At 42.5% G+C, this 22214-nt stretch overlaps 1 protein-coding gene across 4 annotated transcripts in view; it reads right to left on the minus strand.

The window, feature by feature from the left end:
* Nucleotides 1-1270: 1270 nt before the first annotated feature.
* Nucleotides 1271-22214, minus strand: part of PRKAR1B (protein kinase cAMP-dependent type I regulatory subunit beta) — a 93661-nt gene continuing 72717 nt past the window's right edge. For all 4 annotated transcript variants that reach the window (XM_021539728.3, XM_021539727.3, XM_021539729.3 and 1 more), the window contains exons 9-11: nucleotides 20748-20869; nucleotides 4217-4298; nucleotides 1271-3799 (exon numbers count right to left, since the gene is read on the minus strand). In XM_021539728.3, the coding sequence (XP_021395403.1) occupies nucleotides 3627-3799; nucleotides 4217-4298; nucleotides 20748-20869 (377 nt within the window). In that variant the 3' untranslated portion in view covers nucleotides 1271-3626. The remainder of the gene's footprint in view (nucleotides 3800-4216; nucleotides 4299-20747; nucleotides 20870-22214) is intronic.

Below are 22214 nucleotides of genomic sequence, written 5' to 3' on the forward strand. Positions count from 1 at the left end.
TGAGCCAGCCAGAGTAATGTGATACACACACCAAAGCCTGGTCAGCCACATGGCCTTGTAAAAACCTGAGGTGCAATTAGTCTCTATTGGAAAAAAAAAAAAAAAAAAAGTATTTTCTTTCCTCTCAGAAGTCCTGAAATGTCTGTGATTAACCGAAAAAGGAATTACAATGAAGAGTGGTGAGATGCTCATTTCTGGGGAGCGTGGGCTGGTAATGTCCATCTGGAAGGACCTCAGAGAGAGTGGTCACTTTTGATTACTGCATAATGTGAGTAATTCTCTGGAAAGACCAGTCCTTCCCTCCTGAATCCTAGCAAAGGGGGGAAAAATAACACATTCCAAAAACAGAAACTGCACAGCCCTTGGATGTCGAAGCCGCCCAAGATTTCTGTGCAGGGGCCACTACACAGAAGCTGCAAGGAGTGAGCCACTGGCCCTGCCCTCTGCTCTGGGGTGACAGCTCCACTTCTGGAGCCATACTTGGACCGTAACACACCTACTGAAGTGGCCATCCAGAGCTCTGGTAGGTGGGGTGGCACTAACAGCACATGGAACACCTCATCACCCAAAAGCCACGCTCTCCAGGTCTTCAACCCACATCTGCACCTTGATGCACGAGGTACAGGTGGTTCCTTTGAAGGCTCTGCCTACTCTGAGGAGTTTGTCTTCAGTGTAGCTCCTGGCCAGCCTGTGGCAAGAACACAAGCTGTGGAAGCAGAACAGTACATCCCTGGTGCCAAAAATGGGGTTGTGCTTCAGTCCCAGGGCAGCGGCGGCTCTAAAAATCCATGTGTGTCCCAAAGTTGAGAGGAACGACTGGGACCGATTCCTGGTGTGGCTGGGACCATGGGTTTTGCCTGTGATACTGGGGGAAAAGGAGCAGCAGTGGTATTTGAGAAGGAAAGAGCCTGTTTTTACCCAGGTGTACCCCCTGGCTGTACAACAGGCTCAGCATCAGTCCTGAGGGTTTCACAGCTGGCACCTGGACAACAACAGGAAGGTCCAAGAGACACATCAGACCCCTATTTCTTTATATAGACATATATGGTTACATTTAAACAGATGATTTTTTTTCCTTCATGCTAATCCTCCACAAAACCAGTTTGGTTTCCATTACTATATATAGCACTGGGAATCTTGATCTATTTTTTGTCCCTTTGCATCTGATTATTTTCAGTAGAGCTCAGAGTTTTGATGATATACAGATTTTAACTGGAACATGACATCTACTCACACAAACTTCCATTAGCAATAAACCCACAATGGCCACTTATAACGTAGAAGAATTTTATTCATACCATAATCCTGTCCCATCATCCACTGCAAATATTACAATTATCTTCAAAATGTCACTGAATATCATTTTGTTCCACTTAAAGCACAGGAATCCTGGTGTTAGACAGTTACATTTCTCTTGAGATTGCTTATAACAGAACCATAATTCAAATGTATTTTCCATGAGCTGTAAAGGTTTAAAGCAAAGAATCTGCAGTGTGTCTGTGTGCTTGAGTAACTTCTAAACAATGAGGCTAATACTTGGTATTTGACAAGAGATGTGTCCTGCGTATTATGCGAAATGTTCACAATTTTTTACCAACACAACAGAAATGCAACAGGTAAAAGAACATACTTGAGTGACTGGTAACATTTAAAAAATATTTCTTTTAAAAATTGCACAAGAGAATACAAAAACAGTGCAGCAGATAACCAAATGCGTATACACCGACATATCTATATAGAATGGGGCTCTGCCTATATAAATGTATGTGATAAAAATTGCAAGGCTGGAAACTGTGAATGGTCATATTTAATAACACGTGCAAGAAGCATAACATAATCATAATAAATAGCAGCAACGAATATACACTAACAGGACCACCGAAATTATGCTAAAATAAATTAAGCACCTTTAAGTGATGAGAAGAGCGTGAAGCTGAGAAGCTTTTTAGCTCTGCAAGAACCACTGTGGGCAGCTACTGGAATATTGGCCCTTGGTGGGAGTCAACAGGAAAGTGTCCAATTAGCATTTGTTAATTCCAAAGAAGAAAGCAATTGTGTGTCAGTAGGACTCATTTTAGTCATATAGCCAAGTTCAGCTACACCTCTAGTTTCAAAAGGGAGATTGATGCCCTATTTCACTGCTTAACTTTTGGCATGTCAAAGGTACAGAAAGCTTGTATTTATTCAGAAGAATGTTACTGTAAAGAAGAAATGGAGCTTTGGCCCAACTGAAAAGCAGGCAGTGCTTTTAGAGTGGCTGAGATGCAGAGCTTTGCTGCTGTTGTCAATGTTGAGTTTGCCTGCAAAGGTAAAGCTTTGCAAATCATAGTCCCAATGATCCCATCCTTGAGGGCAGCAATGATCCCCAGCCTTGAGAGATCTGCAAAAAGCTCCATTCAGGAGGAGCCCATGTGTAGGCAGGGCAGCAATGTCTGCCAGCAAGGCCGTGAAACCCCTGGAGGGACCTGGGCTGCAGGATCCTGGTGCTCTTTGTTACACAATACCTGTCTTTTGGAGGAGAAGCAGCATTTTGAAGCACTTATTTGGCTTTCAGAAAATTTTTAAAAATTCTAAAATGTAGTCATATACTAGAAGAAAGGCATTTGAATTTAATTAAGTGGACCTTATTAAAAACAAGCTGCTGTATTTGTCCCTGAAGTGCACCTGGCACCATCTCTTCAGCATTTCATGTAATGTTCAGAGAAGTGGCTGAGGATATTCTGCTGAGTTTTGAAGCCAACTTAATTCAGCAGAGAAGCCTGCACTGGATTTCTAAGGACTGTAATGTAAATCCTCATTTAAAAAAAGTTGAGGACAAATAACTTAGCTCCTAAAGGCTCCATTTGAATTCTTACAAAACACTGTCCCTTGACCTCTTCCCTCAGAAGTCTGAAGCAGGCTGTTTGCCTGAGCATATCCTACAAAGCAGGCCCAAAAGGGTTTGTGACATGGAGGAATATGGCCCCTATATTTAAGCCACAAACAAAATCACTCAAAAGCTTTATTTTTCCCTGGCTTGCTGGAATGATCAAAAGCTTCCTCCAACCTTCTCCTTTAAATTGCATCTCATCAACGAGACTGCCACTCATTCCGTGAGATTTTGGAACCCCCCAGTCTGTAACCAGTGAAAAGTCTTTTAGAGGTGACAGGCAGAGAGATATCACGGAATCACAGACTGGTTTGGGTTGGAAGGGACATGAAAGGCCATCAACGTCCAACCCCCTGCCATGGGCAGGGACATCTTTCACATCACATGGTTAAAGAACCTTGACAAAAGGTGAGTAAGACCAGCTCTGAAGATAATAAAGAAAACAGAAATTCTTATGTATTTTAAATAGTTGAACCCACAGTTTTAACTAATATGAGCCAACAATACGTCAAAATCTTGTCTGCAAGCCAAGAGCCCAAAAGAGCCCCCAATCTTCCTCAAAGCTAGTCTTACCCAAACAATTATCCTTCCATTTCCATGATACATGAGATTTGAGCTGACATCCACTAGGTGACATAAACAGAAAAAAATACACATAAAATGCACACTTTTTTTTTTCTTCATAAAGCTGTGGAGCTGCACAGAACAAATTTTAAGTGCACAAGGTCACATGAAGGCAGCTTTCCAGAGGAATCATTTAGACGGTGAGCGAAATGAAGCTGTTGTATCTCTGAATGTTTCTCTTGAGGATCTCGGAGCAGGGGCCGAGCACTCGTTCGAAGCGGGGCCGGTCCAGCTTCACACACTTGAGGGGTCCCCGTGCCACCACCGTGGCTGCCCGGGGCCGGTTGAGCAGCAAGGCTATCTCACCTGGAAACAGAGACAGCACACTGTCACACGCCCTCCTCTCTTCCAGAAGGTGCATATTCCACTATCCTGTTTCTCTGCTAGTAGAACATCTCCCTTTATATATCTCTTGATAGACACTTTACATAATTCTGCTGACAGTACAAATGCATTACACATGCATAATGCATGTGTTTAAAATGCCTTTGAAAACAAATGCTTTCAGACTGTTTTGCTGATTCTGGATCTGTCTCCTGTCAGCTACACTGGTGTAAACCATGGAATGGATTCAGCTTCCCTGAAATCTCAGAGCATCGCTGAGAGCAGCGGCTGACCTGTGCATAACCCCTGGCATGTAAGAGTGGAACACTAATTAAGACAATAAGTGCTTGACCCAGACATGCCTGTCTTTCTGAACCACACTTAGCTAAATTTTCTTACCAAAATAATCTGAGGGACCAAGTCTTCCAACTTCGACGTACTCCTCATTGTCGGACCTGCGCTGCAGGACGGAGGCTGTGCCCTGGGAAGAGAAGGGCAGGGAGTCAGCTGGCTTTGCTCAAACCTGATCTGTTTAAAAAAGTACCCAGGCCTGAGTATTTCCTTTTGCACATCACACTCCTTCCTGATATATGAATGAAAGGAATGAAAGGATTAAAAAAAAAAAAAATCCATCAAACGATTTGTCTATTATGAATTGTTTGGATGCAGACATATTCAGCTCATAAAGAGGAGAGGAACACGACAGAACCCAGGAACAAAGTACATCATGCTTTAACATAAATGTATACTTTAATATAATTTTAAAATATGTTCTGTGTGGATGCAGAACCTTAGAGAAAAGATTTACATTAAAAGTAATAAAAAGGAAATTTTCCCTGTAATAATCCTGGGACACGATTTTGTAAGAGCAAGTAGAGCATATTCCTTATCTGACCTATTGCTGAAATGGGTGGCAAACAATGTTTTTAATGCTTGTTGTAACAAAGGATGATTTTTTTTTAGGGGCTTTGCCTGCTTGTGGCCTGTAGTGATCTGGACACCTGCAAGTCAGTCTCTGTAGAGATGGAATGTGCCTTGTCTCCACTACCCTTAATAACTGCTGTACCTGACACGTGCTAATACATGTCAAAACTCAGTTACAATCTATTTAAACCTTCAAAGAGTTTTACATGCAGAAATATTCTGACCTGGAGGAAATCTTAAATTATTGTGGCATAAAGCTTTTGTAGAGGAACAGAGAAGGTATCTGCATTTCTGGAAAAAAATTACAGCAACATATGAGAATATCTTCTGAGTCCAAACCAAAGCATAGAGAAAGGCCAAATGTTAATATATTTTGATTTTAACTGAAAAAAATAAATCTCCCTCCAGTGCAGAGTGTTCAGTGAACATTTATTGGCTGCAAATATCCTGCAGTGTCCTTCCACCAAAAGAAACTTTTGGTGGAAACTACTCTGCACCTCCAGTAGGTAAATTTTATTTCTTCTGTCAAATTTCAAAAAAAAAAAAAAAAAAAAAAACCCTTTTCCTTGATATAACTAAATTGTTCCACCAGCACTGCAGTTTCCCAAGATCTTCCAGTAAATCTGCAAGGACATGAAAATGTAGAGATAATGTGATGAGCGTTGTTATTCACACTTGCTGCAGCTTTCAGAGCAGACCCACATTCACAAGCAGCATTCTCAGAAATACCCCACACAGGGAATAATGCCTGCATCCATCTCTTTCTTGCCAAACTTTGGATCAGGTGCAGCTCAGTAAATTGATGCTGTTCTCATTGCTTGTACAGTGTGGATGGATTCAGCTTCAGAGTCACTTCCAGCCCCTGTCCTCCTTTCATCTCCATCTGGAGCCTGGCAAAAACTGAACCCCTTGACCCAAATAGCTGCCTGCAATCCATGTCTCCAGTTCCTTTCCCAAAACTAATTTTTTAAAAAAAGTCTTTTATTACAGATGTTTTATTACATAAAACAAAAAAACATCCCTGAAGTAATCATAGTGACCACCCAGGTCAAATGAAGAAAGGACTCAATTCCCCACTGCTCACCTTCAGCACATTGCTATAAAGGTAATCACAATATCAAGCAATATTGCTTTCATCTCCCTGAGTGTCAGCCTTTGTTGTGGCTAATATTTTTCTGACAGGGTCCATGTGATATAGGACTCCAATAAGTCAGCCTTCTGAAGCAATTTCTTCCACTGTTCCACTACAGTCAGCCTTTTTAATCCAAGAAACACCATATCTGCTGGAGAAGGACAGATGTGTCTGGCCTCCACAATAAACACTTGGCTTGGCAGGATAAAGCAATGCATATTCCAGATCCATATTTTTTCCACTCTTGTTTTAACAGTCACATTGGCTTTTCCCGTGGCCCAGTGAGAGCAGGTCTATCTCAGAGCAAAACAAGCTTCCTGAAGCCCTGACAGAGAGCACCCAGATGTCAGCTCTGATTACACTGCCTGGCCCCTCGCTGCAGCAGCCACCAGCTCCACAAGTACATCCTGGAACATTGTCAGAGTGACCTTCAGGGGAAGGCTGTCCACCCTGGGAAACAAAGATGTTTTTATAATTGCCTGTCTTTATCACCTTCACTTTGTGTGTCTTATCTTTGGAATCAGCACTATTCTGACTGTAGTAGAGGAGGAGTCCAGTTGTAGCCAAACATTGTAAATGGGGCAAAAATATTCCAGAAATAAAATAATAAAGAACAAAATAAAATATTATAGAATAAAATAATGCAGAATAAAATATTACAGAAGCAATCCTTCATTACCCATATATCTGATAAAGTTGTCATGAATTCAGTTTTGACCCTTAACCTTGCCCTCACCCCATGTTTTCTGGCTGTTTTTAACTTCATTTTACTTGTCATATACTTGTGGTAGAGTTCTTGATTTTTCTGTCTTTTTTGTGCTTTAGGATCCCCCACCTCCCACAAATGATAGGACTGAATAAATCCTCTGGGCCCTGTCCCAGGAGGTAAGGGCATTATCTAACAAGGGTTCGGGAGCTCACCACTCTCAGTCCCAAAAGCATTTTGTCTCTATGGGAAAGACTTCTCCTTAAATGACACACAAAACTTGGCAAGATAAATCTCTGAAACAAGCTGCATGATCCTAGATCTGCAGGATCAGGCTGCTTAGTGCTGCTCAACTTAAAAATGCTGCCTTGTATACTGATACCCATTTCAGCCTCCTACACCACCAAGCAAACCCTACAGAGCACGAGCTGTTGGGAAGCTTGACACCATTAAATAAATCAGCCCTTTGTGATGATATTAAACTGAAGGCAGACAGGCATGTCTTTCTGCTAGCAGACACTTGGGAGTGAAATTATGGTCTTTGGGGGATCCAGGAATATTCTCTTACAGTCACTGGGGAGTGCCTGTATTCCCAGAAACTGATAGCATTAACCTTCTCTCCTCTCCTCTGAGTAAATACAAGCCTCCTATTGCAAAAACAACAAGAGTAGGAGTTCCCAAAGCACTGTGCCATCAGCACCTCTCTGCCATCCCCACCCCACGCACCTGCCTGCTCCCTCTGGCACTGCTCCAGAGCAGTGCTGGGAGTGTTTATTCAACTCCTTCAAAATGCTTCAGCAGCTTCTTTTGCAAAAATTTACGCCTTAGATATGGCACCATGATTTAAGATATAAAAAATAAATTAAGGTTTATAATCCATGAGCTCCCATCCTCTCCAAAGTAATGAGAATTTGATAGATGTTTCACTTTTAAACCCTCACACCCTACAGATAGAAGAGGGAGACGTTCTAGAGCGTGGCCCATCTGGATCAACACTGGGATTCCCAGGCCTCATCCTGAAGGTACTTACAAACACTAATTGCTTCAGGAGCCCTGGCTTTATATTTAAGTAGGAATCCTATAGCCAGCAGTTGGCCTAAAGAGCCTGGTTACAAAAGGCAAGTATTATTCATGGTGCTAAAAACTGAAATCCTGTATTTTTTTCCTCTATTCCAGCTTAGTGGATCAGATGGGATCACTCCCAGGCAGCACAAGGCAAAATGTGGCAGCTCATGTTACCCCTGGGTGGGACAGGCACTGCAGGATGGGCTTCACCAGGGGCAGAGGGTGGGATGAGAAATTGCACTGTTGTAGAAACTTTTTGGTCAGTCATACTGATTGTTTGGTTTTGTTGGTCTAACCACCCATTTTAAAGATATAGCCATCTATAAAAAATAGATTGAGGCTTCATCTGGGGCAAAGGATAATTATTAAAAAGAAGACATTATTAAAATTATAAGAAAATAACTTCAATTTTCATAATCAGGGGCTTACTACTGTGTATTTCCAGTTTTATTTTGTACTTCTTTTACTTTCTGCTTTTTCTAAAAAAGCACAGGTGACATTTTTTTCCCCATGGCCTCAAAATGTGACATTTTTATCGTAGTTTTGAGCTTAGAAAGTTTTTCTAGCCTATTTTATTTTCCTCTTCACCACCCAGCACAAAGGGCAGTGCAGTGTATGGAATTAGAGATGGAAAGGTCAGACTGATCATCTATGGTTGCTATTAACTCCATCAGTGGCAGCTCTGAACATACCTTTGCTCTTTCTCACTTTGTTAACCCGCACACTCCATAATTCACACGTTCAAAAGATAAGTTTCCCCTCTCTCCACAGCCACACAAATCCTCATTAATGTGTTGCTATTAAATCTTTGCACAATTTCTACAAAAGGAGTAGCAAGGGGCTGTGCAGTGGCACAAAATGCTGCTGCTCCCATGGTGAAGCAGAGGGAGTGGATGGAGCTGCAGCAGGTCTGAAATGAATTAAAAGATCTGTCACACAGTATGATTCTGGGAGGATTTCATTTAATTGCAGGCAAGATGAGGTTTGTGGAAGTAATATATTTTATTAGATCAACAAGCAGAGCTAGAAAAAGGAACAAGAGCTCTTGGGCATATGTCTGTCTTCAGGTTGCCTATTTCCCCTGGTAAATCTAATAAAATCCACCATTCACCTGTCTAAAAACACTGTCTGGGCCATGTTCTTACACTATAACAGCTACAACCATATTAAGTTGCATCTTATTTAATCATATCTGCTTCCATCTCCAAATCATTAACTTAATTTAAGGAGAGCTAAAAGCTCAAAATTTTCTGGAAATTCCTGGGAGCTGGAATTAGTTGGTATTTAAGGCCCCTTCTAAACCAAACCATTCTGTGATTCTATGAAACAGTCATTGCCTGGTGAATCTGGGAGACCTGTCAGCCAAATGCTTTACCCTCCACTTCAAAAAAGGGTCATACAAATCAGTTCAGTTGTCTGACGTGAAACCTGAAGCAAATTTGGTCCAGTTTGGAAAACTCCTCCTTCTTGGCTGTCCCTCCTGATGAGCCAGTTTTGATGGTGGGAACAGGCTGCCAGAGGAGCCCCAGGTTTTCACTGACTGGAAAAGTGGTGGCTGTTTGCTTTGCTTATCTTGAGTAAGTCAGTTCTTTTCTGCTTCCACTAGAATTCACTATAAATGCAGCACAAGGCAATGCCCAAGGTAATGAGCTGCTGAGAGCTTTCGAGAACCAATATGCAACATTTTACACATCCAGCTGTTTTAATTTTGGTTGTGACTCAGTACATTTGGAGTTGCACTGATTTAATGGGATTTTTAGGAAGCAAACACATTGGGAATTGGGTTAGGATTAATAATGCAAGGTCAAAGGAATTCTAAAGGCAATGTTAGATTAACAAGCCCTGCACCCTGATACTCACCCAGTCTCCTTAAGAGAGCAGTGCTGCCAAAAGCACCTTTACACTGCCAGTGATCATCACTACATTGTCAATATATCATTCATCTTATTGGCCATCATTCCCAACAGCACATCAAATTTTAGCAGAGATGGAAAGCACCTGCCATTGCCCATCTGGCAGAGGTCCTGGACATCATCTCTACAGCCACCACTGATATCCAATAACCTGCAGGCTGCTGTGTGTTTTATATCACACCTGCATCAAACTGCCCTACATATGCCTAAACTCCCAGTTCTCTGCTATTCAGACATGTTTATATTAGTTTAGGACTATGGGTTTAGGAATAACACCCAGACCCGGGAGAGAGGAACAAAGCTGTCTAGAGCAGTCACCAAAATAGCCACAAACATTAAGGTACTTTTAAAGACGACAATCAATCATAAGCCAAGTGTAGCTTAAAACAGCAGAAAGAACTAAGCCACAGGGCATTTCCTAGGGATATACAGGAGGCCAGGGTTAAGGCCCAGACATGACTACACCCAGCCCATCATTAATCACCAGGAAATGCCTTTGTCTTGATCGTTCAGTATTTAAAATCATAGATGTCTGACACGGGAAGACCTTTTCAGTCATTTTGTTCATCCTCCTACTGCAGTACCTCAGACAATCTTTCCCTTCAGTGTTTCTTTGATATAGCCTGCATTAAACCTGTGCTGTACCTATGTATTCCTCTTGAGGTAAAAGAAATGCTGTTATTAAATGGAAGTAGTCAAGATTCAGGCAGCGAGAGACCAGTAAACACAGTGAAAAGCTAAAAGAAATTATACCAGCTGCAATTTGTTTTGTTCATGGACACCCCTGCAATACTCAGGTGAAATAAAATGGGTTTTGCACAAAGAAGTAAAAAATGAGATTTCTTGTTTTGTTAAGCCTTTCTTGTTGGAAGACTTTACTAGGAGCAAAACTTTTAAGTTTCATAGTATATATTGACTTCAAATTCTTGCCCTTGAGCCACAGCAGCTGAGCTACCATCAGCCTAGACCACACAGGTGTCCAGTAGAGGCAAATCCACATGTTGGGGGACTCATGACTTCATCATCATCACCATCACATCCTCATCCCCCATCATCAGACATAGGGACACCACAGCACCACTGCCACAGTAGTGCCACACTTCAAACCACCAGCTGCCAGCTGGGACTGGGATGCCTGGGAGCAAGGGGATGGAGACAGAGGAATAAGGATTGCAGCTCTGAGCCATGGGAGGAATCCCTTGCCTGGGGTGTGATCCCCCTTGGCTAGTTGTCCTGGCTCCATGCCCAGAAAACTGGGAAGTGATTGCACCACAGCCTTTGGGGTTTCTCTGCATTTTCATCTTTTCTCTCTTCTGGGATTTTGGTCGCCCCTTCCATTACACATTCTGTCACCTGTTGCAGGGGTGACAAGAAGCAGAGCTACTCAGTAAAGGTGGGCTCAGATGTTGGTTTTAATGAATCATCTCAGGGATACTTGGCCTTGACTAATCAGTAGCTTCTGTGGGAAAACAACTGAATTAATATTCACCCCGGTGCCAGATTTTAAAGACTGTCTGTGCCAAGTGCTGTGGATTATTGGCAACAAGGCCCTGTTTTCCTCCCTCAGACATGTCAGTGTACAAAGCAATAAAAGTCACAAAGGGAAAAAAATGTTGCATTTTAGAGATTCTTTCTTTCTACAAAGCTAGCCATTATCTTGCCTCTCTCTGAAGCCAGGAAACATCCACTGAGTCAACATAAAAGTGACTTTATAATGGGTTATTCATCAACTGTTCATATTTGTGACTGACCTGACAGGGCTCATCTCCTGGAAGCAGAGAGCTACCACCTACAGCCAGGGCAGGGGTGAATGTATGGGAGAGAAAACACGAAAACAGTGCTGAACCTCCCTCACCCTGCCTGCAGAATCCTTTCTGGTGAAAATCGTTTTAGCTGTTAATGCTGTTTTACAGCCCAATTACTCCTACCACCATCTGCTTCTTTGTGAAAACATTCTGTAGATGCTGAAGTAACCAGACCAAGCAAAAGGCTGAGGCAGACATTGTCATTAAAGTCTCATAACTAATGCTGTGACCAGAGCTGGGAGAGCAGCTGTAGCCAGCGAGGGCAGCAGCTTCTGAGCAAGAAATAAAACTTGGAGTAAACTGGAGGGAGGAGAGAAGAGAGTTTATTAAAGAGATCAGGAAAATACCCCATGGAAAGCTCTTTTTGTGTCCTTTCAGTTGGTGAATCTTGTGTATCCAAAGGACCAAATCCTGAAATTCAGAAGAAAAAACCTCACAAACTCAAAACTGCCTCATCCTGGAGCACACTGAGAAGGGTCTTGCATGCTCCAGAAAATCCACACTGCACAGCTAAGAAAGGATCCCTAAGGGCTATATTCTTGCAGCAAATCTGCAGTCAAATCTGTGATATCTTTGCAGAGGAGGGACGAAAGCTATTCCACTAAGGAACAGCTTTAACATGATCCAGAGAAAGGGATGAACTCCAGCAGGGATTGGGAAGTTCTCCATTTCTCTTCCTCTAGGTTGAGCACCACCATATTTCAGGTCTTGTTTACACTGCAGTGTTTTTGGTTGAAGACAGAGAAGCTCCCAGCTCCTGACACAGCAGATGCCTTTAATGTCAGTTCAGATTTAACATGCCTGAGGCCATAAAGTTTTTGTTCACCTTGACTAAGTGCTTTGAATCGGGGCTTGTGAGCTCAGGCTCCAGTGCCAAAGGAGCTTATGGGGATCCTGAAAACCTTAAGGGGTAAACAGCCTGTGCTGCTCTCCTTACTCCCATGGAGAGGCTTTTCATTCCCTGTGAACCTCCAATGCTTTTGCAGACTGCCCTGCTAGGAAGACACTACTGGACAGGACTAAAGAGCACCAACCATACCCTCAACTGATATTAGCTCAGGAAGAAGTCACAGGCTGCTTTGAGTACAGAGAAAATCCTGCACTCTGATTTTTATGCAAATGCAAATGGGGCATGCTTATATTAAGAATGAAACTGCCAATTTCTAGCTTTGGGGTTTACTTCTCTGCACACCAAATGATCTCCCTGATTTCCACATATCCCATAGTGGTACAAGGCCAGGGTGTGTCTGTCATTCCAGCATAAACTTCAATTTTATGGGTTTACAAATCAGATGTTTTAAATTACAGCTGAATGAGACTGGAGACTCCTACACAAGTTGTCATGTCAAAAGTGAACCGGGGAAACATTCATACCTCTTTTTTTTTTTTATGCTGGGTATAGGATGTGCAAAAAGAGGCTGGGAAAACTACTTTTAAGCCTTTGGGAACAGTATGGCTGCACTGCATCCTCCTGGGAATTGTGTTTCTAGAGGTAGGTTTATCAATATCCCAAAGACAGGGTAACACAGCAGGTCCTGTGTGTACCTCGTGGTGCTGACACAAGCAATGTCCTCACTCGCAGTGTCCTGGAAGACCACCAGCACATCACTCCTCAGCTGCCATTTCAGCCCTCAGGGACTGCTGATAGCATCATTCCTGGGACAGCTTTTATGTTAGAGCTAAGGATCAGCAGTTCTAGGGCTACTTTCCAAAAGAAGACAAATCCTTTGAACTATGTAGCCAAAGACACTGCAAATATTCCTTTAGCCAGTAAATAATCTTGGGGTTTTATTATTTGCCAACCTTTGATTTATGAAAGAGACCTTTCTACAAAAACAAGGGAAGAAATCAACGGATTTCTGCCAATATAAAGTGCAAGTGACTTCCACAGAACCTGCAGTATAAAATAACACCCATCATTTTTTGAGTGGTAACATTTAACCTAAAGGAATAAGGATGTTCCAGGATGGGGTGCTGTCCACAGGCTCTGATTATTTCTCTGCCTTAGACCTTCCATAAACAAAATCATGAAGGTCCTTCAAGGTGTCCAATTCCCATCAATTGTTTTTTCAGGAATGAAGAACTATCCCAATTCTTGTGCTCTCTGCTTCAGATCACACCATGCAACACAGAGGTTGCTTCACACACCTGATGAGAAGGTGTGGTGAGGATGTGACCTTCATGAGATGTTCATGCAGGAAAAAAGGAATGAGCTGGTTAAAAGGTTGCATGTAATATAGACCACAATTATTAACACTCTTACAATTATTTAATTATAAAATTATTTATCTCATACTATATGGAGGGGCCAAATCCAGGTGAAAACTCTTTTCCGTCACAAACTATTGGCTGTGCACGTTGCTTTTACACTATTTTCCTTTCCAAAAAAATACTCATTTTTCAAAAATACTCATTTTCCTAATATAAAAGCTATCTGGCATTAATGGTCTTGCAGAAGGATGAAGCAAGAGGACTTAACTTTGGTTGTGGACTCAAGATTGAGTCATGACTGGGTTTGACAGTATTTTTTAACTGTACATTTTTAAACTATTATATATTATTCTCCACTCTCTGGGTTCATAGCAACTCACGGCATTTACATACAGTTGTCCTGGTTTCTGCCACAAACGAGGAACGAAATCTGCAAAGCTTTAAAATAGACTAGAAATAGTGGCTAATCTGAAATTTCACAAAATTGTTAGGAAAATGCTCCCTCGTACATCACTTCTGAGGTTTCAGGTTTTGCAGAATTCACCCAAGGTGCCTGCACTGCAGTGGTTATTGGTGGGGCTGGAGAGAGAGTTGGAAGGAAAGGCCAAAAGCTGCAGTCACTGACAGGACATCCATGGCTGGTGGGAAGAAGAAAGGGAGCAGCCATTTGCTTCCTATGAAACATTATCCCATGGATATGCAGCCTGACCCACTGCCCATGGAAGTCAGGTTGAGTTTAACAAGAGCTGGACTTACTGACATTTGAGTCTCTTTGACTCAGCAAAACACTTCACCTCCATCCCTGTCAGGATGGGACCCAGTCACACAACCAACTTTCCATCTTTGACGTCAGCTGGCCATGAAAAATGGATCCTGAGCACAGAGGAACTCTGCAGCAGGGCCAATGGAAATGCTGCTGTCCCAGCACAACTGGGTGATATCAAGAAAATCGAACGTCCCCTTCCTGTAAGAGCTCTGTGGGAAACAATATCTGTGCAGTTAAAAATAAGTAGAGCCCTGGTGCCTGCTGGCTCTGTTTATTCAGGATATTTTGTTTATTGGGTACATTAGGAGTCGCTGCAGACTGCCTTTGACAAACATTTTCGGTATCAACAAAATCCTGGTAACACTAAGCAGTTCAGATTTGTACCCTTTGAAACTCCTTTTCTAGACAACATTCATCTTCCTAATTAATAATTAATCGCACTGTGTTTTAAAGAGATTATCAGGTGTGATAGCAGAGTGTGCCTAAGGCAGTGACTTCATTATCCCTAGGAAGGAGTTTACTTTGTAGTTCCCCTGCCTGTCGCAGGGGTAGGTGCCAAAGGGGTCTCTCTTAGGTTAGAATGTCAAGGAGCAACGATTTAGGGCAGGAAACAATTGGGCTATTATTTTTCTTTTTTTCTTTTTTTCTTCTCCTTCTTAAGGAGCTTTTAAATCATAAATCTTCAGATGCTCGTTGTGTAATTTAAGACTCAAGCCGAGTTTTCCTACAGAAAGGCCCAATTCTGTGTAGGACCAGGTGCCCTCCCGAGGTTACCATGGCAGGAAGAGTTTACAAACACTGTTCCACCTACAGGCTTTGAACTGCATCTGTGCAGAGACGCTCCAGAGCGTGCCAGGAGTGTCAGCAGGGCTGGAAACACTGATTTCACCTACAGGACACTATCTCAAGTACACTCTCATCAAGAACTCACAGCAGATCCTGCCCAGACCGGAGCCGGTTTGTGGCCCTGACTTGAAATGTCAACAGCAAGCACGGAAGGAACAGCCCCCACCGAGGACTACTGGGCTGTTTCCAATGTGATCAGCCAAGGATAGTGCCAGAAAAATAATCATTACCAATTAATTTCATTCATTTATTTCAATTAAGAGCTCTACACATTAATTCTGAAAGGCCTTCTGCATTATCAGTGGGGTTTTTTTCTCTTATTTGCTGATTTTGCTATTCCCATTGCCTGGTTTCAGTAGTGACAGATATTTATGCCTTTTTCCATTAAGGTTTTCCTCACCTTTAAGAAGTGTCATTAGGGCTGTTCCCACTGTTGGGGAAACAGGGAGGGCAATGTTCTGCCCACAGACAGAACAGGTGAAACTGAAAATCAGATGCCCTGATCACACCTCCTCTCTAACCAGCAGGGTAATAAGGAAGAATACAAATCCCCAAATTTTTTAAGTGCTTTTCACAAAGGAGTTGCAGAGGAGTACCCTCTGTAACTCACCATAAATCTGCAATTAACTATACTGAGTTTTAAAGTTAAAACAAAAATTCAATGCCAAACTCCTTGATACCATGGGTCCATTTCTCCTTGAATTGTCTCCTGTGAATTATCTTCTATTTTTAGATCTTTTATTTTTAGGCTGCTGCATGCGATTGCTGGGCAGCACAACCAGCTATTAATTGGAAACGTTTTACTTCTCATGCAGATTTATTTCCATGAATTCTGCACCACTTAAACCAACCTGTCCTGGGAGCAGACGACAGGCTGCACGTTTAAAGGGCAGCCACAAGCTGTGCTCTTCAGGTTCACCGTGGCCCTGTCAGAAACCTTTCGCTGCTCTCTCCTCCTCCACCTGCGCACGTTCGTGTCTGCGCACACATTTTTCTTAAATTGTGTCAAACTTCATGAGTATTTGGGCCACCTGGCAGCAGCTCAGCAAGCTCTGAGTGCGGGTGAGCCCCGTGCCAGGCTGGGCGCGCCGGGCACGGCGATGCCAGCGCTCCGAGAGGGGAGGGCTGGCAGCTGGAAAGCCCAGCAGGCTGCAGGTCCCTGCACTTTTGGCAGCTGCCTCGCAGACTTCGAGGTCCTGTGCCACCCAGCCAAGCTGGAAGCTGAGCTTAAGAGAGTGGTACATGAGCATAACCGCTATTTTTAATACTATTGTCACTACCTTTCTCAGTAACCTAGACAACAGCAAAAACCTCTTTTCTTTCCAGTTTCAGAGCAGTACTACACTGGTTTGAGCTACTGTTTGAGCTGGAGTCAGTGGCAAGGCGCAAGTTGGGAATAAAACCAGCCCCTGTTCAACTGGCATTTCATTTAAAGGGACTTTCAACTCCACAAAGCTCACATGCCTTTGCATCCACCACTTTAAAATGCTGGCTAAAAATATTTGCGTTATCTGAAGTCAGATGAATAAATCCTCCCCGCTGCTGGGTACACAGTGTGGCAGTGCACGACACAACTGCAAATTTATTTGTTAGAAACCGAACATCTGTTATGATTTACTCTTGCCAAAATATAATTCTTTATGGCAACAATTGTTTCATGGTGCTTAAAGTTTTTCACCTCTGTGCCAGGAATCTCATATGGGATAATTCCATGACCTTGGAATCCAGCAGATACATTCCACATCTGTCTGGTCTGGGAAAGCCTGAGTTTGTTGTGTGAAAACCATAGTGGGAAAGTAAGACCTGGAAATATCTGAAAATACAGAAACTGCAGGGCTGCTTCTTTTTATTTATTTATTTTTTTCAATTACTCATTTCAAGTGCAGTAAATCAATCTCACAGAAGTCATTACTTTGCTTTTATAAGCAGACATTCACATCTGATCCTATTTTCACATTAAGGAATATGGTATAAACATTACAATAATTCTATCTCTGGGAAAAAAAACCCACAACCTTTAAATATTGGAACTAAATCTTGTTGAAGGCTGCTTGATACTTAAACAGACAAGAACCCAAACTACTGCAAGTAAACATCTTACTGGTGACTGTGAAGATTTAGGATGGCAGAAAAACTGTAGGTGTCCTGGAATCTCAGGGTATACACTTTTCTCATTAGACTTTTTAGCAAAAAATTAACCATAAACAGCTTGGAGAGCAGTGAACTTTAAAAGCTCTGGTTTCCTGTGATTCTTCCCTGTGTGCATTTTCTGTTATTCTAATAATTTGGCTGAGCTCCTGCTGCAGCCTCACTTTCCAAGAGGAGCTGCAGCATTTCCATGCACACAGGCTGCACCTCAAATAACCTGCACCCCAAATAAACTGTGCAACACTGCAGCAGGAAGGTGGACAGAAAGCCATGACAAAAAGGTTATAGTAAGAAATACAGGGAAAAGGTGAATATGTTTGATAAAATGAGGAAACTAATTGGACTTACCCATACTAACTAGGATGGTATTCCTGGTTTAAAGAAGGAATTGGTGTTTGGATCATCACTGGGAATATGAGTCTCCCTTTCAAAAGGTTTCAATGATTTCTCTTCAGTCTGCAAATCTTGAAGGTGCCATTCCACTCACAGGCTGTGTCCTTGGGCAGGACCAATGTCCTTACAATGTCCCAAAGGGATGGCACAGAGCAAGGCAGCAGGGCAGACTAACCAGAAATGAATGACTAATGTATGAATTTCAACAAATTTAAATCCATATGTGACTCCTGGGTGCCTCAGAGAAGTTTTTATGCCAGGAGTCACTGTCATAAAGTTCCAAGATTCCACTTGGAACCAAGTATTTGGGATGCACCAAAGCTTTAAAAGTGATATAAGCTTTACAAAGTGATAACTGATTTGTCTAAGGCATGGTGTGAATGATCATGGTTTATGATAAATTGTAGAATGGTTTGAGTTGGATGTGACCTTAAAGATCAGCTCGTTCCACCTTCTGCCATGGGCAGGGACACCTTCCAGTAGTTCAGGTTGCTCCAAGCCCCATCCAACCTGGCCTTGAACATCTCCAAGGATGGGGCAGCCTTCTCTGGGCACCCAGTGCCAGGGCCTCCCCACCCTCACAGGGGAGAATTTCTTCCTGATATCTAATCTAAAGCTACTCTCTTTCTTTTGAAGCCATTTCCCTGTCCTGTCACTCCAGGCTCTTGCAAATAGTCTCTCCATCTTCCCTGCAGGCTCCCTTCAGGTGTTGGAAGGCCACAGCTCGGTTACCCTGGAGCCTCCTCCAGGCTGAGCAATCCCAATTCTCTCTGCCTTTCCTCCCAGGAGAGGGGCTCCATGCCTCTGATCATCTCAGTGGCCTCCCCTGGGGAGGGGACCCCAGAGCTGGACACAGAGAGCAGAGCAGCAGCATCACCTCCCCTGACTTGCTGCCACGCTGCTTCTGAAGCAGCCCAGGACACAACTGGCTTTCTGGGCTGCATGGAATGTAAAATGAGTAAATAAAAAGGTAAATGAGTACCTTGTCCAAAAATCATGTGGCCAAGTTAACTTTGTAGTACTGGACACGCTGTGCTCCAAAGGAGGCTGCATTTTAGTGATATATGAAATGGTTTTCTGCATATACAGCAGCCAAACAACTTGGCTGCATTTTAGTGGCTTGGATTAGAAGACCACAAACATCAAAAAGCATATGAAAGAAGCTAATGGCTTTTCAACATATTGTGACAACAAACCAGCCAAAACTACTTTCAAGCAGGTTGTAGAATAATGTGTTCCTGGTGACTTGCAGCAATTTTTCCTACAGACAAGCTTAAAATTAAAGATGTGAACTCCTGTAAAAATCACATTTAAAAAACAAAGCTTAAACTCTGTGTGAGCAGAGAAATACTGCTGCAGCTCAAGAAATAGTTGAAACTAGATGTTCATTCTTTAAAGTAAAAAAATACAGGCAATTTCCAAAATAAGAAATGAAGTCAGATTTGCAGTGGAAGAGTGAGGTGAGCAGAGACTTTCTACAGAATGCAGTGTTAATGCTTTTCTACCCATTCAAGTCTTAACAGCTGTTTCAGCAAGAGGGGGAAAATAAAGGCCCTTGGTAACTCTTAAGCAAGTTGCCAATTTTCCACATGGGATTCAATGTCTAAGAAAATTAGATTTTCCTAGTCTCCTTCTGCTGTAAGGAATAAAGGCACATTCAGAAATACTAGGAGCAATAAAAATTCCATATTTCTGAAAAAACTTCTGTTTCCTAAATTTTTCTCATATACTAAACATCTTCTTAATAAAAAAGATTCCCTATCTAATATCTAGTCTCATTTATTCTAACACTGTTGTTTTGATGGGACACTGCTTGTCACATATTTAAAGCTCCTGAATTGCTTCCCTGTATGACAGACAGGTGCAGTTACTTGCACTGACAATTTTGTGAGCATAGAAGAAAAACTATGTTCATAAATAAAATACGTATTTCCAACACTCAAGAGGAAGGAAGGATGGAACTTTAAATGTCAGATATTGATTATGAACCAAATTCTGGCTGCTTTGCATAGAGGCACCTGTCCAAAATTCCACAGATATAGAGCAAGCAAAGCAAAGCCTGGGATGCATTCTGTGTGCATACAACTGGATCCCAAAGCCACACCATGACCACCCTCTGACCCACCTTCTCCCACACTGAGAGGCTCCAGTTCCCACCCAGTTGCTGTGCCACCACTGGAACTCCTTTTTGGTCATGTAACACCAGGCCTGGTGTGTGCCCTGGAGCTGTCACCACAGCCATATGTTGGCTATGTCTGGGCTGTATATTTGCATAGGAACACTCACAATGCACAGACAATCATATCCCTGTGCTCTCCTGCTATTCATTCTGAGTCTCTCTAATACCTCCTTGTAGCTTGTTATATCACAGTGCCTTGGTACTTGTGTGAGATACCAGGGATCCAAATATTTATGTCAGAGAAGGGGGGGAACCCCGCCAGCATCTGTTTGCAGAAGTGAGATGGTGGAACTGAAGTGTCAGATAATCTCCCAAAAAGATGTCAGCATTTTCAGCTGCCTGACAGATCTGTCTGCCTGTGTCAGAGTAAACAAAAAGTTGGCTCAGCCATTAGGACTGAGTTTAAAGCAAAACAAAGAACAAATTATCCATCTTCTGATCAGGTCTCCTGCTCCAGTTTTCAGATGTCCATTTGTGATATCCCCTGTAAGTCCCTTTGGGAACAACAATCAATGCACTCTGTGGCTGACCAGCCCTGCTGAAGTATCAGAAATTTGGAACTAGAAAAATCTTCCATAGTAAACAAACCTTCAAACAGTAAAGACACTAGACACACCTCAAAATTAATCTGCATTTTCAGTTCACTGGAAAGGAGATTGTTCCACTTAAGACAATTCCATGGAACTGGTCTCTGAATTCATTTGAATTTTGAGGAGGTCTCCTGGTTTAAGTGGAATTAGATTTATGCTGAGGTAAGAGATTGAACTGAATCCAAACATCTTTAATACAAAGCCTTGATCTTTACCAGGAAATGACAGAGCTTATCAGGTTGCCAATCTTACCTCTGTAATAATGAAGAAGTCATCACCAGGCTCTCCCTGCACAACAATTTTTTCTCCATCTTCAAACTGGACAGGTTCCAGTGCATCAGCCACTGTCAGCCGCTCCCATTTGTCCAGGGACTCTAAAATATTGAAGACCATAAAGCTATATTATAAAAACACTCCAACTTTGGCTGAAGATTCATATCTAAACTGACAGCTCTGCCGTGCCTGGTTCTGTTATAAAAGAAACATTTCTTTCATCCAGGCACTTTGCACGAACCTCCAGTTGGGAAACATGAATGTATTTATTCATTGTGTCCTAGCCATCAGTAATCACCCAGATAGCAATCTCAAAAGTTGGACAGGAGAAGTTGGCTCTGATTCCTCACTCCTGCCATCTGATCCGTGCTGCCCTGGCACTGCCACGGCCTGGAGCAGCTGAGGAGCTGCCTGGAGCTATGGGAGCACCCAAAATTCCCTCAGCACATCCCACACCAGGTGTCAGGACAAGTCCTACAGTGTTTTCCTCAGAGCTGCCCTCCTGGTGTGCTGCAGGTGGGTGATGCAGCATCTCAAGGATGGGTGAGACCACCAGGGCCAATGGCCAGACCTTGGTGGCACGAGCAGCAGGAGGACAGAGGCATCCACGTTTATGGATGTTTGAAATGGCACCCCTTCTTCATCTGCCAGCAGGATGGCCTGCAAAGTGTTTTCCTTTTCATTCCCTCATTTAAGGGATAAAAAGTTATCAAAATTAAAAAAAAAATCCATCATTCAAAATGACAGGTCTGTTTTAGGATTAACAGAGCAAATGCAGCCTGTGATGAGGGTCCTCATCACCCACCTGCACTGCCCCAAATCCCTGCCCTCAGAGAGGAGGTACCACCTGTGTCTCTCTCCAACACACATTTGCATGAGAATTCAAGAGAGTGAATTGTACTTGAACTTTTGTACTTTGATCAGATTTGACTGAAAAATTACAGGTTTAAAAGTTATTAAAAGCAACAGATAATACGATGATTTAGCCTTCACTGCCTCAAAAAGCTGGGCTGAAATTCATGTCCCAGAGCTCTGCTGATTCCTACTTACTATGAATTATTGAACTAATGTAAGTCAAGATACACTTTCTGACACCAGGATTAGATGTGTGCCATTCCATCAGACTCTGGTTTCCCAATTTTTTTTTCAAAATATTGCTTAGAAGGATTGTGTGAGGGTGAAAGGAAGTTCCTTATAAGTTAAAATGTCTTTAGGCTGAGCTCAAAATCTGTTACCCTGAGCCTGGTAACAAAACCAGACCAAAGTGCTCAAAGCACCAAAGGTAAGTTTTGAGTTGACTGACACAGCTTCATGTTTTTATGCCACTTTCTTGTTGCTGCTTGGGAAATTCATTGTTTCTAACATTTTCCCCACCTAAAGCATTTTCCTAGTGTGTTTGTGACCTTTGCTGCAGAAGAACTAATGTCAAAGACCAAGCCCATTTTG

The sequence above is a fragment of the Lonchura striata genome, chromosome 16, assembly GCF_046129695.1.
Source record: "Lonchura striata isolate bLonStr1 chromosome 16, bLonStr1.mat, whole genome shotgun sequence".
Lineage (NCBI taxonomy): Eukaryota > Metazoa > Chordata > Aves > Passeriformes > Estrildidae > Lonchura > Lonchura striata.